This window comes from Phalaenopsis equestris, unplaced genomic scaffold (genome assembly GCF_001263595.1).
Source record: "Phalaenopsis equestris unplaced genomic scaffold, ASM126359v1 Scaffold000047, whole genome shotgun sequence".
NCBI classification, from domain to species: Eukaryota; Viridiplantae; Streptophyta; class Magnoliopsida; order Asparagales; family Orchidaceae; genus Phalaenopsis; species Phalaenopsis equestris.
Window position 1 is genome coordinate 298,648 of NW_018164489.1, and position 18,551 is coordinate 317,198.

An 18,551-nucleotide genomic window follows, 5' to 3' on the forward strand; every position below is an offset into this window, starting at 1 on the left:
GTTTCGGCTGCTCCTTCTCTCAAAATCGTGAAAAGCTTCCTCTCGGTGACTGCAAGAACCCTCCTTCTTCTTGTCTCAAAATCACGACTCTCGGTGGGAGCTTAGTGTTGATTGGTTGTGTTCGTTCTTTAATCTCTACTTCTATCTGTCTTCGATAAAGTGTATTTGTCCTCGGCAAGTCGGCGTTGGATCAACCACTTTCAGTATTCTTGCTTCGGTGCATGGTTGCTCGATATTCTTGCTTTGTTGCTTGTAAGGCGACTGAGTCGCTTCGTTGAGGAGATTTTCTATTTTCTATAATATTTCATATTATTTTCAGGTTTGCCTCTTAGCTTAAATTTTAAGAAATTTTTTTAGGTTTATTTAAATTTTTTGAGTGAAACCTAGGTTTTGAAGTTTCTGAAATTTCGGTATGAGGCCATGTAGGGCTTTTATGAGTAAATTTTTGTATTATTATTTCTATTTACATAAAACGTAGGTATCTTGTGTCATAAGGATAAGATCGAATGCTTAGTTGGAAGCTAGTTGAATAATACAGTTGTGTGCATGAACAGGGAATATACACTTTCACTTTCCTAATGTAGCAAACATCTGTTGTTATCATCCATCAAATGAGCTTCGACATAGCCTTCTAAACTTGATTCATTTCTTATTCATTTCTCATTCATTAATACTTTAAATACAGTTTCTTTTCATTTCTTATTCATTGTTGTAAGGCAGTTGTTGCATCATTTCTTATGCATCTGTCATCTTAGTTCAATTTCCTTGATTGAGCTTGGAGCGAACACTGTGGGCAGCACGACGAGGACACATAGAAGAGCAACTTTAAGATGGATCTGCAACATCAAAACAAGTTCATGTCAACTAAATATTTTTCTTAGTTTAAATAACAAGTCATAGCACTTCGAGATAGTTTGTTTAGCACAACGTAAATCCTCACCTTATCTTTAGGCTCTTGCATAACTCCGTTGTGCAATTATAAGTCCTAAAACTCTTAGGATTCCGAGGTTACCGTACGATATGGTGTAAATCCTCATATCATTTTAGGCTATTTGCACGATCAAATATCGTGCGAATGTAAGTCCTAAATTCTACAGTAAATTGCAGAATTAAACATTGAATAACATTATTTCAAATCCATAAAGCCAAACAATAGGAATAGTTCGGAGGTCACCGGAATTCTCCCTGGATCTGTGATATCCCCTACTCTTCGCTCCTAGCTTAAATTTTAAGAAATTTTTTTAGGTTTATTTAAATTTTTTGAGTGAAACCTAGGTTTTGAAGTTTCTGAAATTTCGGTATGAGGCCATGTAGGGCTTTTATGAGTAAATTTTTGTATTATTATTTCTATTTACATAAAACGTAGGTATCTTGTGTCATAAGGATAAGATCGAATGCTTAGTTGGAAGCTAGTTGAATAATACAGTTGTGTGCATGAACAGGGAATATACACTTTCACTTTCCTAATGTAGCAAACATCTGTTGTTATCATCCATCAAATGAGCTTCGACATAGCCTTCTAAACTTGATTCATTTCTTATTCATTTCTCATTCATTAATACTTTAAATACAGTTTCTTTTCATTTCTTATTCATTGTTGTAAGGCAGTTGTTGCATCATTTCTTATGCATTTGTCATCTTAGTTCAATTTCCTTGATTTTGTATTATTTAGTGTCTAATTACTATGATGTAATTGTTAGTAAATTTAAATTTTAATTTTTTAAAATCCCAAACTTGCCCTGTGGGTAAAAGATGAAAAAGAAATGTTATAACGAAACCAACCAGTTTTTTAGATGAGTATAATTTTTCCTTAGTGAAAAATAGCTGCTTCAATTCGTCTTCTGCTGACAAAAGCCATGGCCTTTTAGATTCCATGTAAATGTGTCTTGCGGAGAGATTGAGGCAAGGAGATCCAATTTTGCCTTCATAATCGGAGCATAATTCCTCTATAGAGTATAATTTTTCCTTAGTGAAAAATAGCTGCTTCAATTCATCTTTTGTTGAGCAAATTTGATGGAAGCCATACTGCAATTCTATCGATTTATTTGGAACCTCTTCTATGCAGAATACTTCATTTTTCCTTTAATATAGCCAAAAACTAATGTAATATTTCATGTCTTTTAACTGTCTGTCTTTATGTTGACTCTTCTACAATTTCCCCCCATTTGAAGATATACAATTTGAGAGATAGTGATTGAAATATAATTGTTTTCTTATTTTGAGTGATTTTTTTTAATTTTTTGCAATATTTGTTTATCTATATTTTGAATTTTTATATGTCATAGAGAGTGGGTCAATTCCTCATGATACAGAAGGCTTGTCATTGTACATTTAACCATTCAAAAAATATAAATAAAATGAAATTTTTCAAACATTTCGAACATTTCAAACAGCTCGAACGATTCGAACGACTCAAATAATTCGAACAATACGAACAATTCGAACAAATCGAACCGAACACAAACAGTTCATTCACGAACAATTTCGAACACGATTAATTTCAAACGAACCGAACACGAACAAGAGCTCTGTTTGTTCGTGTTCAGTTCGTTTACACCCCTACCCATGACTGCCCCTGTTCGAAGTATATGTTGGTGATTTTTTTTTAATTTAATTTTGGGAGTTTTGAAAGCTTTGTTTTGGAGCCTTCTTTTGTTGTTTCTTTACTGCCTTCTCTATTCATAATACATTAAATAAAAAAAAATTGTCTTTTTCTTAGCCTTTTGGGGCTGATTTTGGTTGTTTGGCTTTGGCACTTGCTGCTGCTTTCTTGGTTTGAAATGTTGAGCAACAAAGCTTGATTTTATTTTAAGGTTTTGAGCTTTTCGCTTGGGGTTTGTGTTGTTGTTGGTTTGGGCTTGGCTTTCTTCTTTTTGTTCCTGGTTGTGACCACTCTTTTGGTCATGATTCCTTGCTTATGAATTCTTTGTGAATGGCATGGGCTCGAATTCCCGTATGTTGTCCCTGGTCGTGAGCCTCCTCCTGTGACTCCTTTGTGGTGAATTTGGGCTTGGCTTTCTCCTTACTGCCCCTAGCCGTGAGCCTTCTCCTATGGCTCTTTTGTGTTGAATTTGGGCTTGGCTCTCTTCTTGCTGCCTCTGGCCGTAAGCCTTCCTGTTGTGGTTCCTTGGTTTGTGTCGTGGTTGGTTTGGGCTTGGCTTTCTCCTTGCTTCCCCTGATCGTGAGCCTTCCTGTTGTGGTTCCTTGGTATGTGTCGTGGTTGGTTTGGGCTTGTCTCTCTCGTTGCTGCCCCTGGCCGTGAGTCTTCTCCTGTGGCTCCTTGGTGATTGAGTGTGGTTGGAGGCTCCTTCTGCTGCTCCTACCCGAGAGCATCTGTTTGGGTTCCTCTATGTGGTGTTGGGTTCATATCTCATTGGAAACTTTCGATTTAAGATGGAATTGAATGGCTTTAATGTTTGGAAGGTGAAATACTTCAATTCTTGTTACTTAAAGAATCCAAATGCTCTTTTTCCACAAGATGATCTTTTAGAGGTTTAGGACAGCTTTGAGGCGTGTTTGGCTGCGCTTCGAGCCACTGTTGGAGCCTTTATTTGGTAGAATTTGGCTGCGGCTTTGGGGGGTTGGTAGCTGCATTTTGAGGCTTTATTTGATAATGTTTAGCATCGATTTTTGGAGGTTTTTGTGCTGCACTTTTTGAGCCTTTGAAGTATATTTTCGTAAAACATTTTGAGTTGCGATTTTGAGGCTATTAGACATGCAAAGTTTTAGAGTTTAGAAAGTGATCGTTTGAAACTTACATCCCTTTTGTTTGATTTGTGAAACATGAAAGGCTCTTACAACTTCATTTTGGGAAATCATAAAGTCGATATGAATTGGATTTCTGAGAGGATTTGAAAACTTATAAAATTGGCGTAAGTTCGACATTAAAATTTGGATAACATAAATGCCACATTTGAGTTCAGGTTTGGGTGTGTGAGTATGTAAGTGGTGGCAGAACCGTGTATACAATCGTCATATTGATTGGAGCCCGTTTCGACCTGTTCGAAATAAGATTTGGAAGGGATATCATTCTTGGGTTGATCCATTTATAAAATTTGAGAAAATGATATCATTTTTGGGTTGATTCAAGGATCTTGTTTAAAACTTATTTTTAAAAAAAAAAAAAAAGCCGACATAAGTTTTGAGGGCTGATTCACCCTTCGCCTTTTCGATCTTTTAGGTGGATCAGTTTCTCCTCTCTCTCATCCTCATTTTTATTCATTTTTTTCCTTCATTCTTGGTTCAGTTTTCGGTGCTTATGTCTGACACATAAGTGTCCATATAGTCTTTTGTTATATATGAAACCATCAAATAAGGTCGCAAGTAGGTCGGTTTTATTTTTTGGGGCTTAGGGTGATGATGACAAAGGCACGTCGGCGATAGAGCGGAATGATGTTCAATCCTACGACATCAAAAGACCCAATCCTGAGACCTGATGAATCGTAGAATGATAGTATCATTCGCCGACGCAAGACTAGCGGGGGACCCGTACTTTCTTAGCTTATTGGCAGTCATACGCCCGACGGCGTGATCGACTCGTGAATAATCATAACTTTTCAAAATTGATAAGAACAAACCATGATAAGCACAGATACAGTATTTATAAAAAATATTTTTATTACAAAATTAATACAACTTTTTGTATGTCTGAAATTCATATGTATGCTAAAATATAAATTTTAAATATATCGTAACTTGGTTGTCCGTTTATCGTTTACCAGTATCGGGCTAAGGAGTACCCTCCTAAGTTAGGTTCAGGACACCCTTCTAGTTGAGTGGCGGGATCTATACATCCGGGTGACCGATAGTAGTCTTCGACGTCCCTCGAGTACAAATATATAATATTTGAGCCTAGTTCCGACCCGAGTGCTTGCGATTTTCTTTATTCAAATTTTTCGTGGGATTTTATCGAAACTTTTGGTAAAGCACTCGTGGTCTTCAACACGGGATCTTCCCGTGTTTTTAGTGACTTTCTTTGAGTTACTATTTGCCGTTTTTTTTACTTCGAGATTTCCGTCGTGAGTCATCTGTCGATTTTCTCGAATTTTCTTTCGCCGTGGATCATTTGTCGCCCTTTCTTGAGTTTTCCATGTGGTATTTCTTTTGTTAATACAATGTATGTTAGCTCATTTCTTAAATTTTGCCATTATACTTGTACCTGCTACTGTTTCTTTTACACATTATACCTTAGAATAGGAGGCTAGTAGTTGGTTTCATATGAGATACCCGGTAGCAAATCATTGACTAAACAATTGCATATATCCTTGAAATTAACATCGAATCTGAAGGTGCTACGACAGGGAGCTTGGAGCGAACACTGTGGGCAGCACGACGAGGACACACAGAAGAGCAACTTTAAGATGGATCTGCAACATCAAAACAAGTTCATGTCAACTAAATATTTTTCTTACTTTAAATAACAAGTCATAGCACTTCGAGATAGTTTGTTTAGCGCAACGTAAATCCTCACCTTATCTTTAGGCTCTTGCATAACTCCGTTATGCAATTATAAGTCCTAAAACTCTTAGGATTCCGAGATTACCGTACTTTACGGTGTAAATCCTCATATCATTTTAGGCTATTTGCACGATCAAATATCGTGCGAATGTAAGTCCTAAATTCTACAGTAAATTGCAGAATTAAACATTGAATAACATTATTTCAAATCCATAAAGCCAAACAATAGGAATAGTTCGGAGGTCACCGGAATTCTCCCTTGATATCCCCTACCCTTCGCTCCTTTGGATTCCTTAAAAGAACTGTTCCTGTTTGAGCCACTCCCATTTGAGTTTCCCATGTTCAATCTTGGAAACTTAAACTTTAAAATCTTGAAGGTAAAATCACTTATCTTAATCAAGAGTCTTCTTAAGTAACCCTGGTCATTTAAGATGTAATTAACTATAGGGGTTTGCCTTTATAGGAAACTTGAAATCCAGGTAAAAAAAATATTATTTAATTCTTATATTAGGTAAGGGAACTTGTCGGTCACACATAAAGGTTTTGCAGACTAAACGGATGTCACAAACTTCTTAGTTTAGGTTGTTGAGCCTACTGTCAAGTGGTATGCTTATCATTTGAGATAGTGTATTATTTGTGGTATCGCGCTTAACTGTCCAAACTATTTAATATGTGACTCGTTTGGTCTCATCTATTTTTAACCAAAATATTACTTTCAAAAATCATATTTACATCAAAATTATTTTTATATTTAAAAAAAAAGTGACGGCCGACAATATTGAGCCTTGGTTCATGTGATTCAAGCCCTTGTTGTCGATTTCTTTTCGATTACAAACTTTTCATATATATATATATATACCCGCACCCCCCCTCCCTCCTTGGGGTGGTTATTCGTGGAGAAATTGGACAAGTCTTCGTCGCAGCGGGCCATAGCTTTCTGCATTGGGATAGCTTGAGGGTTGAACTTGATACGATCACTTTTCTGGGCTCTCTTTTGCAGCCTTGGATGAAAGAGTATAAAAGCATCGTGGATGAAGGATATAACAGGAATGTTAAGAACCACATGCATAATAGCATGATAGCACATGGTTGTGGAAACACCTCCATGTGGATACAAATTTCTTACTTCAGCTTAGACGAGTCCTTATTGTTTTTGGTTACATAGAATGTAACAAAGCAGACCATTTTTATTCTAGGCTTGCTTTGGATATGTCTTTTGTTTGAGATGCTCACACTTATGACCCCGAATTTTGGAGTGTGGTGACAGATGACGCTAGCCATACTGCATTTTTTGTGTAGCTTTTTACAGCTCTCTTTTGTACTTTTATTTTTATATATAATGCAATATGCACACCTTTCACAAACATACATTTATTTAACCCCATTTTAGGAATCAACCTTTGTCCTATGATCTTGCGCAGTACTTAATGACTAAAGGTTGCAGTTTGAGGCTGTAAACATGTTCTTCATACTAGAATCCAAGTGCATTGAATTAGAACTTTCAACTTTAGGCCAGATATTAAAGGAGTCATAGAAGTTACTACTTTTGATTTTTTGTTGGTTATAAATAAAAATGTTCAGGCATGCAATTTTTATTAGATCATCAACAACAACAAGAGGCCTATAACCCACTAAGCGGGGTTGGCTACATGAATCCTTTTTCTCCATTGAGTCCTATTGAGTGCATATTTCATTCAATTCTAATAAATTAAGATCATTTTTTATACAACATGCCAAAGTCTTATTAGGTCTGCCTTTACCTTTTTTAACATAAGTTGAATCTAAAGGATCTACTCTCCTAACAAGATCATCAGATAGTCAACGACGTTTAATATGACCAAAACATCTAAGACAACTTTATCTAACCTCGTTTACCACATAAACTCCACTAACCTACTCTCCTAACAAGATCATCAGATAGTCAACGACATTTAATATGACCAAAACATCTAAGATAACTTTATCTAAACTCGTTTACCACATAAACTACACTAAACCATTCACGGATATATTCATTCCACATATTGTCTCTATGTGTAAAGCCACACATCCACCAAAGCATTCTAATCTCAATAACACTTCAACTTAGTTTTATGATTCTCTTTTATAAGCCAACATCAGCTCCATAAAGCATCGCATCACCATCATTTTATAAAATTTTCCTTTGAGTCTAAGTGGTACTTTTTTATCAGACAATAGGCCTAATGCATTCCTCCACTTCAACCATCCAACTTGAATTATGCTAATAACAACAACATCTATATCAACTTCACTTTGAACAATAGACCTGAAATATCTAAAACGTTAACTCATTTTAATGATTTGATCATAAAATAAAATTTCTATTTATTCTCAATTCATGTGGGTATTATTGGATGTGTAATCTTCATGCACTTGCAAGTCTTGACGGCAACTTTAGGGAATGATTATGTTCAAAAAGCATGAGGCATAAATCATTTAATTAGTGATTTAAATCATTTCACTTACATCTAAACTACTTAGTGATTTTTTTGTCAGCATCAATGGGATCTTATCAAGCAAGATGCAAAATCGTTCCTGTTTTTATAGTGTGAATCTCAATTCAGATAGAATTTTATTTGCCCTCAAATTTCTTATAGAATTTAAAAGTTTGACAAGTTTTATATTATTGACTGTATTGATAAATTATGTTTTCTCGTTTTTCATCGGAAGGGATTAAAATTTGCTTAAATTAAAAGATGGAAACTATGTATTATGGTCACTGATTGTTTCTTTATGAATCTCATTCTATGTTTGCATCAGAGAGCAATAAGAAAACCTACATCACCTTCCATATCCACAATCATCATTATTAGCCTTATCACAACTAAAATTCTTTGTTGTAATATGTTAATAAAGTAAAAGAACAACGAAATAATGAATATGCAATGAGAATACTAGATATAAATCGAAAAATTCACATGCAGATAATGAAAAATGAAGCCACCAGAAATTCAGTATTACCGGTTCATTAAAAATGATAGTCTTGAAGGCTTTCCAGTTTGGTGGAAGGCTAGCATCCTGCATTTGAGAAAGATGCCTGTAAATAATTTATACGAGGTAAAAAAAAAATACTACCAAAAAGTAATATCAAACAATGAAGTTTTAATCCTTTATGGCATGTACAAAATACTCCGGCTAAATAAAGGAGGAAAGGAGATCACCTTGTACTTATTCCTGACATCAGAAAGGGAAAATTTCACCTCCAAATTTGTCTCTTCAGCTCCAAATAGCTGAAAGCATGATCAGACGCAAAAATCTATATAGTTTAGCGAAATAAATCAAAAAAATGCACAGTATCCAAAAACAATTGGAAAAAATAGGCCATAAGATATCAAATATTTATAATGTTAATTTCTGGAGAAGGCAAATTCACAAATAATTGGATCCAAAAATTTTAAAGAGCGGAAAGCCTAGTCTCAATAACGAAAAGAATTGAGTAAAAATCTAATCTTAATGTAAGGTAAAAGTGGATGCCCCATGGTCTATGACATGAATATATCCATAATCTGAAATCAACGTTTTTTGGGATTCAAACTATAGCTAGGGATGCTTTCAGAAGCAGTAACATACTATTATATTTATTAGGATGGCAAAAATAGACAATCAGATACAGCACATTCATCAAACTGGTTGAATTGATGAATATTTAGCTTTAGCTACATCGCCCTCAAATTATTTTCCAGATGTTAACGGGAAAAAATCAAATGAAAGCAGTAATGACGATGATAAATGGTTACAAGTAATTCAATAGAGTTGGAAGATTATGGTCACCTTTCTTTTTTTAATTTCCACCTCCTCTGATTCTTCGGTCTCCTTTCTGTTATCCTATAAGATTAATGCAACAGAAAGAATGCCATATAACAGACGTAGATTAACTTGAAATTGAATTTAATAACTTGTAAATTGTAATGACTAATGTTAAATAGCTCAGGCAGCATCAGCTGTAATAGAAAAATAAATTAGCATAAACTGAGCACATGCACAACAGCTGCCAAAGACCTGGAGGGAAGGTTTAAAAAGTTGAAATCAGGAACAGAGGTGTTCTGCTGTAGCGAGGCAAGACGTCTCGCTAAGCCTCAAAATAGAAAAAAAAAACTTATAGAATTAAAAAAAATTCATAAGTTTGACATAAACCATTGATATATTGATTTCGCTTATTATCATAGACAGAAATCACAAATCACAATCTGAAATATTGAAATAAAATTGAAGTTTGAAATATGATTTAGGTAAGTGTTCACTTTAAATTTAAATATTCAATTATGATCAGGATCTATAGTGACATCTTCCTTGCTTTCAATTACTTTCAAAAAATAATAATATTTATATTATATAATTTTGTCTCATTCGCAACTTCAAAATACTCTTTAATTACTACAATTTTCTTCTTGCTCTTTATACCAATCAATACTAGATCCAATGTAATTTAAAATAAAGAAATAAATTAATAACTAAATCAAGTAATCATAATTAAATTATTTTTTTGATTTTTTGAAGCATTATATCTGTCTGTGGCGTCGTGCTCTGCAAGGGTTTCGACAGATGGCAAAACCCTGTGCTAACTCCTTTGGCTTTGTCGTGCTCGACGACGAACGGTTAGCGCATCCAACTTCTCCTATTTCGAGTGTTTCGTCTTTCGTTGGTTTCTTCGTGCTCACTCATCATCTTCTTCCTCGGATCGTTGTTTGTCGCAGCATTTTCCCGTTGTTACGAGGCTATTCGTGTCTTTCTCGCCGCAGCTACGTTCGTCCTTCGTTGTCCTAACGCCTCGCACAAGCTTCCTTGCACAGTGTCGCGACTTCCTCTGTTGTGGCCACCGTTCGATACCTGCTTGCTCTGCGGATCGAGCAGCAAATCGAGCAGCAAAGGAGTTAGACCCACTGTTCGACTCTGAGCTCTATGGCTATTGTTCCTTCTCAACCACCGAGTACTTCAGTTTTAAATCTTGGAAAGACTTCTTTTGTTGATATGATTGGCTCTATGGGATCAGATCAGGTTTTCCCTCAGGTTTACCATGAATCATTCGAAGGCCAGAAGGAGTGCAACCTTATCAAGAAAACGGGTAGTAAAAGTGGTAAACTGACTCTATTCTTCTCTGATGTTGAAGTTTCCAACCCGGTTAACAAGTTCAAATTCACCCTCATTGGGAGTTCTAATCGGAACATCCCGAAATGGAAATCATTCGAAAGGCTTTTGAAGGTCTCAAACTATTGTGACTCTAGATCCCAAAATGGAAATCATTCGAAAGACTTTTGAAGGTTTCAAACTATTGTGACTCTAAACGGTTGGCCTCTTTGATGGAAGACATGTGATGATACAATTATCTAAAGTGAAAAACTATGCCAAAATATTTTCCAAAAAGTTTATGACAATAGAGGAAAAATATATGAAACTGCTTAAGTGGTCTCTCAATTTTAACCCTAGTCAAGAACCACTTATAGTTCCAATCTGGTTCAAACTACCTGGCTTAAATTTGCACTACTTCAACAACTAAATCCTCTACTCTATTGGAGCTACACTAGGGAGACCTATGCAATTGGATACACCCACCTTCAATCTAACCAGGCCTTCAGTTGCAAAAATTCTTGTTAAAAGGGATATCACCCTCCCTGATAAGGACGAAATATAGCTTGGCACTGCCCACAATGGGTATTGACAGCCAATTATAGCTGAACAAAGACTATATTAATGTAATCACTGCAAATTGTTTGGGCACACTCCTGTCAAATGCTTCAGGCTTCACCCACATTTAACATCGAGCTTCACCCACATGTGAGATCGACATGTCGTAACAATATCATCCATGTGGAGGAAAATATAGTAAACATTGTGAATCTTCCAGAAATATTGAATGAAAATTTGACTCATATGGCTAATCCTCACCAACCAGACTAGCAGCTTCCGTCTACAGTTGTTGTGGCAGTTCTTCCTCATATTACAAATTCTACGAATTGTGTTGTAGCAGATGCTAGTCGAAGTGTTTTAGATCCAACTATTGTGGGAGAAGAGGCTACTCATGTTATGGAGAAGTGTCAGGTTCAAGGTGTGATGCAGGTTGAGTCAAATCAACAGTTTACCTCCATCGAAGATCCACCTATTGTTCACACGAAACTTCCTCTGGCAAATGATTGACAGGTTAACAAATCCAGGAAGAAGAAGAAAGAAATGTCAGATTTCAGTAACTCTCAGGATGACTGTATCATTTTTTCGGACTCAGTAACTCTCAGGATGACTATATCATTGTTTCGGATCGGATACCCACATCTTAGTATATTGTTGGACTCCATCCCTAGATCCAATGGAATAGGAAGCGGTGGATCCACCCCCCCCGACTACACCCACCATGATTAGGAGTTGTTTCTTTTTGTTTTATTTTTTGGGGAATACGTTTGTAATCCCTGTGAGTGGGACCTTTGTACCCACTCACTAAAACCTATGTATCCTCTCTTTTTTTATCAATGAACTTTGCCTTAATATATATATATATTATTACTATTATTATAATTATTAACATAACATAATAATTTTTTTTGCAAAACTTAATTAAGAGCTACCTCAAACACCTCATGACATAAACAACGAATCATAAGACAAAATATGCAAAAATCAAATTTAGCCAAATTCAGCAAGGTTTAAAAACTAGTTCATAGCAATGGATCCTATTTCTGATTCCTAGTATTTATCCATCTAATATAACTATTAATAAGTGATACATGGTTTTGTTTAACTCCTAAATATGCACCATTAATGGATCTATTCCTCTATTAATCTCCTGGTGCCCTAACTCTAATACAATTTATCATCATCATCGTTAGACATTCCATGATTGGAAGAGCTATGTGGTGTCATTACTGAAGCCTGCACGCAATTCAGCTAGCTTGTGGCTAAGTTTGCGCTCTGAGCTTATTTAATTTAAAAACCAACGAGAATTGGATTCATTTCTGAAGAGATTTTGTGGCCACTGTTAATTTCCCATATAATGTTAAAGACAGACAAAGCAAAAATGGCACATAAATCAACAATTGGAGAAAACAACATTAAAAATAGATAATATAAATAATAAAATGGCTATAACTATTGATATGCTTCATGTGCAATTTCAATGATACATGAAAGAAAAATTATAAAACTAAGCCATTTGTAAGTATCATCTCAAATGGATGCGTTGGGTTTAAACCCAACAATGCCGTATGTTTATGCTCCATTCGCATAAAAAGGGAGAAAATGGCATTCACTTAAGGAGTGGTGCAAGATATAACATGGAAAAAGAAAATTTTGTATTGCTAAAGAAAATAAGAAATAGCCCCTCTTTATCCTTCATTCCTTCCAGGATGAGTCCTTGAAAATAAGAAAAAGGAGGCATCCTCTATGCAACCCATCTCAGCCTGTTGGTTAGAAACGTATGCTTTCAACCAAGAGGACTTGGGATGGAAAACTAAGTATGTGAGTTAATTGGCTTTCAACCAAGAGGACTTGGGATGGAAAACTAAGATATAAGTTATGTGAGTTAATTCGCAATTACATTTTCTGGATGTGAAAAAAGAGGCTCCCTGCTAATCGCCTTCCTCTAGAAGCCTATATCACAACTTTAGCATGGTTGAACACTTATTTCCATTGCTATTTTGGGAAGATATCAAGATTTACACGGTTAGATATCTACGTTCATCTTTCTTGTAATAGAAAATTAAGTTTTTTCCACTCCTTAATCACTTGTGATCTCCGCCTTTTCACTAGTGAGAATCTCTTTATGTGGATTAGGAAGGAGTGATTCGAATTGCTCCTATATGATAAACATTGTAACGTGCAATGCTTAATAATGCAACTGTCCCTCCTCTTCCGTGAATAGGCCAAGTTGGGTACCAAACATGTAAATTTGATGTCTCAATTCATTGACGTGTGCTCTTAATTTATTATGCTCTTGCTTTATGTTATACTATAAATCTTAATAGATGATATCAAAGTCCTAATAATTTGTATCGAAGTCAATAATTTGGCTATGATTGAGTGCTTCATGGATTTGTAACTCATAAATCCCATGGATACACCCATTAAAACCCAAATCAAATTTCAACTTCCATGATCGCATCAAAGACATGCAAATGTCAAGTCGATTAAAAAGTTGATGATATCCTTACCCCAACACTTCCCATCCCCAGGCTTGCCATTATAATAGGGATGCCTCAATTCTACTCAAGATGAGAGAATTCCTCTTAGAAACCATTAAAAGCACTTGGCATAGGCACTCAACAAAAATATACTCCAATGCATCCTCAGTACAATGATTCCATAATCTACAAACTTAACCTACCAACCTTCATTTTCTCAAGTAAAAAATTATTTTCTCAAGTAAAAATTATGCCATATCATCATAATATACATAAGCAACATGTGGAGCACTTCTTACCCTTTGTTTAACATGTTGCATTGCTCATCAATGCTCAACTCTCAATCCTCAATGCCTAGTATTACGTACATACTGAGGCTTGCAAAATGTGTTGATCAATTTGCACAATGGTTGTAATTCTCAAGACCAAATCATCATAACTGTGTCAACGAGTTCTATCCTTTCATCTCAGTATTATCTTGCTTTTACTCATTTTCACTCATTGAATAGCTTAGACTAAAGAGTTTTTCTAACAGGCGCCACTCTCTAGTGCTCATCCAAAAGGTCAATAATTTTTGGTGTTCTCAACCGTGGTTAAAAAAGGTTGAAAAGCAAGTGACTCCTACACAAGTTCCTCATGGATGAGTAAGCTCTCGGTGCATGATAGTTGATGGAAACTAAAAATTAATTTGACCATCCATCATCATATTAGTTCCAAATCAAAAGCTAACGGTGTTCCACTCTACAAAATAATGGTATAAAAGCTAATTTTGACCCCATAAAACAAGAAAAATACCAAGAAATTTAATAGATCTGAGTGAGTGACATGGTTTTGTAGGCCTAACAAATGCTTCCTATATCATCCAATAATGTTAGACACTAAGAATGACAAAATTAGAGGGGAAGAAAGTAAACAAGCCGCATTAAAGATCCAACCATCATTGTTACAGTGTCAGCCACTTAAGAGAACAAAATTATGGATAAGTAATGGCTCCAGAAGTAATATCAAAGACATTAATGATGAGATCAAAATTTACTAAGAAAATTTTATAACCCAATTTTTACACATCACAAAAATGACTAGAAATATTTCTCTTAATTCTACATTTACTAAGACCATATGTATATAGATACATACATATACATAAAGGATATTAGCCTTAGTAAAATTAATTAATCAGACTAATATTTATTAAATTTACTATTCATCTGAATAATTTTTCTATAGAAGAAATATCTTCCACTAAGAAGCAATCCATTTCCACTTGTAGCAAAATGCATTGGTTAATGCTCTATTTAATGGCTGTGATGGATTGAAATATATTATAAATACCATAAAAAACATATGTATGTATACATAGAGCATCAAACATTAAGCATTATCATTCTCTATGCCACATTCCATAAATTTTAAGGCTGGCAATAGAGAGTTGCAAAAATAATTGAAGCTGTAAGGGGGAAAAAAAAGAGGAAAGGAAGCTTGAATTTTCAGGTAAAAAATATGATTTTCCGCATTATCACTGACAAATCTAGTTTCATTTTAACTTAGTAGGCCTCTTTATAGAAGAAGAGATTATTTTGAGATAAAAATATTATTTGGTTTAGTTTTGAGTTACAAAATTAGGAATTGATTTAAAATAGAGAAAACAAATGTTCCAATTGGTACAGGCGGTCGGACGGTGTGAATAAAATTTTCTATATTCATCTACAATTTGACAGATGAAAGAGTCAATACAATTTTAAATTAAAGTGACACAAACAAAATTAAATCTTTAATGATTGTCCACGTCTTCTACAAATATTTTCTCATCTATCGTTCATCATTTATTAATTTAATTAAACCAAAAAAATTAATAAAAACAACTGTGAGCTAAACAAGCTAGTGAAAACTCATATTTCTAAATTAAAGTAATACAAAGAAAAATAATAATAATATATATGTCAGTTAAGCTTCTTTAAAAATCAATATAAGCATCTAAGATATTATTCGTAAAAAACTATATTATTACCATATTAATATCATTTCATATCTATACAACTGTCACAGAAAACACCGTCTAAAAGTTTGTGTCGGTTAAGGCATCAAAACTAATATCCTTTTTCATTTACATGCACGGGTATATTAATATTCCCCACTAGTATCATCAAGGAGTGTTCTATTATAACATGACATGCACATACAAGCAGTCAACATAAATATTTGTGTTCATCACATTCAATCATATTATATAAAACATACACTAAAATGCATGAGTAAATAACTATAACATTCGCAACGATATGACCAATAAAGAAAAAAATAGCTCAATCAGAATCAATCATCCCCAATATCATCAACTGCAAACATATTTGAGAAATAAATTATTACGATAGTTTAAAAGCATAAATATTCACCTTAATAACAATTAATTTATTCTTAAAATTGTCTTAGTTTCGACCCTTTTAAGATTTAAACCTACAATAAATATGGGTATAAAATTTAATAAATTTATTATTTTAAATTTTTCATTATTTAAGTATTTCTTTGATGCAACCCTAATTATATATTTATATCTATATCTAGTGCCCGTGTCGTGACCTGTTGGTAGAGCAACGTTGGTAGAGTAGCCTCTCTGAAAGTCGTAAGTCCCCTCAGGTCACGGGTTTAAATCCTCCCGTGTGTAGGGTGTGGTACTCGAATATTTACACCTAGGGATGGTCGGGGCTCGTCTAATAGCCTTGGGTCATTCCTTTTAGAAAAAATAAAAAAATAAAACTAATATATGTGTGTGTTTATATATATATATATATATATATATAATATCTTACCTTATAAATCCTTTATGTCGAGCTATATACCGCGCAAAGCACCGTCTTCCTCCCTCCCTTTGCGAGAATCGAATCGCACGTGAGCTGACTCTCGCGCACGAGCTTTCTTCCTCACAAGCTTCCCCGTCTACTTGACAATGCACGAGCACTCCTTCCTTGACGGTGCTTCTTCCTCTCCTTCTCTTGTTCGTTGGTAGGCTAGGGAACGGGTTCCATTGCTGCTCCCACCACTTCTCTTCGCACCGGACCGCTCAAAGATTGACAGAACTTCTTCGTCTTCCTCTTAGACTCAACTCGACCCTAACGCTACGCTCGACATCTCCCGTTCCGCTCGACCCACCGATAAATGAATCTTGCCTCGGTCGATCCATTTATAGGTGAACTTGTCTCCTTAACTTCTGATCTCATCGTTCCCTAATTCCCTTTCAGCTGGTGACGACACTTCATTTCTTCTTCTTTGATTTCCCTCAAATATTTAAATCTTTGATTCCCTTCTTCAGGTAGACAAAACGAGACATTTCAATCTTCCCCATTTACAAAAATTTCATCCGCAAAATTTAAAAATAGATCTCAAGTCATTTCTCATTACGTTGGCTGACATCTGCTATCCACGCAACTAAGGGTCATTCATTAATATAATAAATAATCACTAAAAAGGAAAAAAATCTACACAAGGTGACTCAACTATACTTCCAAATACATAGATACTGAAACACAAAAACATGTTAAGAAAACACCACACTAATCAGACCTCACCACCATCAACAACAATAGGTTATTCAGGCTCACTATGTGTGAGGGAATATACCCGAGGTCGAACCGGTTGTCTTGGTTTAACTTTGGTAGGAGCCGAAGCTATTGACTATCTTTTTCTGCCCACTTGTCGTCATCTGTGAACGAGCTCCCCTGGATTTCTGATCTTCAGCGCTCTTCTAGCAAAGAGAGACAATATTTTACTATATGATCAGGTTGACGACACCAAAAGAAAATGTTAGAGCCCATCAAACATTCACCTTTATGCTATCTTCTATATTTGATACTGACTCTAGTACCTTGAGTCGTACCTATGTTAACCCCACTTGAATTACTCTTGAACTTCTTATCATTGAATCCTTCTGAGTGAAATTCTTAAGCCGATAGTCGGTCTCCACTCTTCCAGCTCATCCCACTAATATCGAATATTCATCGATTCCTGAGGATACTAACGGTTGTCTGATAGAATCCTTTAATCCTGAAAAGAATTTGTAGCGCTTTTCTTCTACAGTAATGATCAATTGTGGTGCGTAACTCTATAGTACAGTAAATTATGATTCATACTTTATGATCATTTTCTCTCATTGCCTCGACTTGATAAACTTGACTTGCGTCTGTCGTTGAGCGAATAGAGATATAAACCATTTTCTAAAAAGATCCACAAACTCCTCCCAACTTATCATCGTATTGGGTATGTCCCTTAACCTGTCCTGACACTGCCCGCACCACCACCTTTGAGGTTCTTTATCCAGCACAAATGTCGCCAAAGGTATTCTTGTTTCATCTGGACAAGTCATGCTATCTAGTATCTTTTTTATCCTCATTAGTATGTTCTCTGTTTCAAATGAGTCTTCAGTTCCATTGAACAAAGATTGACACAGATCTTGAAATATCTTCAAGTACTAATCCACAGCAATTGTATCACTTTCAATAGGTTGTGATATGGACTATTGAATCAACTGAGTCATTGTCGCCATCATTTGAGTGAGGACGTTCGCGTTCACATTAATAATAGGTTGTACTCCTTTGTTTTCTATTGGATTCTCTTCTTTTATAATTTTGGGTATATTAATATGTCTGAATGTATAAATTATTTATTTAAGTTTATTTCAATTATTAATTTTTTTTACAATTATCCTATTTGCTCTTTCATCAATATTTAATTAGTTAATCTTAAACTTTGGCTCTGATACAACATTTTTCACGACCAGAACCGAAGCTCGGAATTGACCAAGACGGGTACAGACAGTGTGAATTAATTTTTTTTATATTTATCTACAATTTGACAGATGAAAGAGCCTACAATATAAATAAAAGCAGCATAAATAAAAAACCTCATTGATGGTTGTCAATGCCTTATATAAACGTTATCGCTCATCTTTTATTAATTAATTAAATCTCAAAAAGT

General features: G+C 35.0%; 1 protein-coding gene across 2 annotated transcripts in view; it reads right to left on the reverse strand.

The window, feature by feature from the left end:
* Positions 1-18,551, reverse strand: part of LOC110019085 (polynucleotide 3'-phosphatase ZDP) — an 84,103-nt gene that overhangs the window by 57,282 nt on the left and 8,270 nt on the right. For both annotated transcript variants that reach the window (XM_020716635.1, XM_020716637.1), the window contains exons 3-5: positions 9,250-9,303; positions 8,640-8,708; positions 8,440-8,496 (exon numbers count right to left, since the gene is read on the reverse strand). In XM_020716635.1, the coding sequence (XP_020572294.1) occupies positions 8,440-8,496; positions 8,640-8,708; positions 9,250-9,303 (180 nt within the window). The remainder of the gene's footprint in view (positions 1-8,439; positions 8,497-8,639; positions 8,709-9,249; positions 9,304-18,551) is intronic.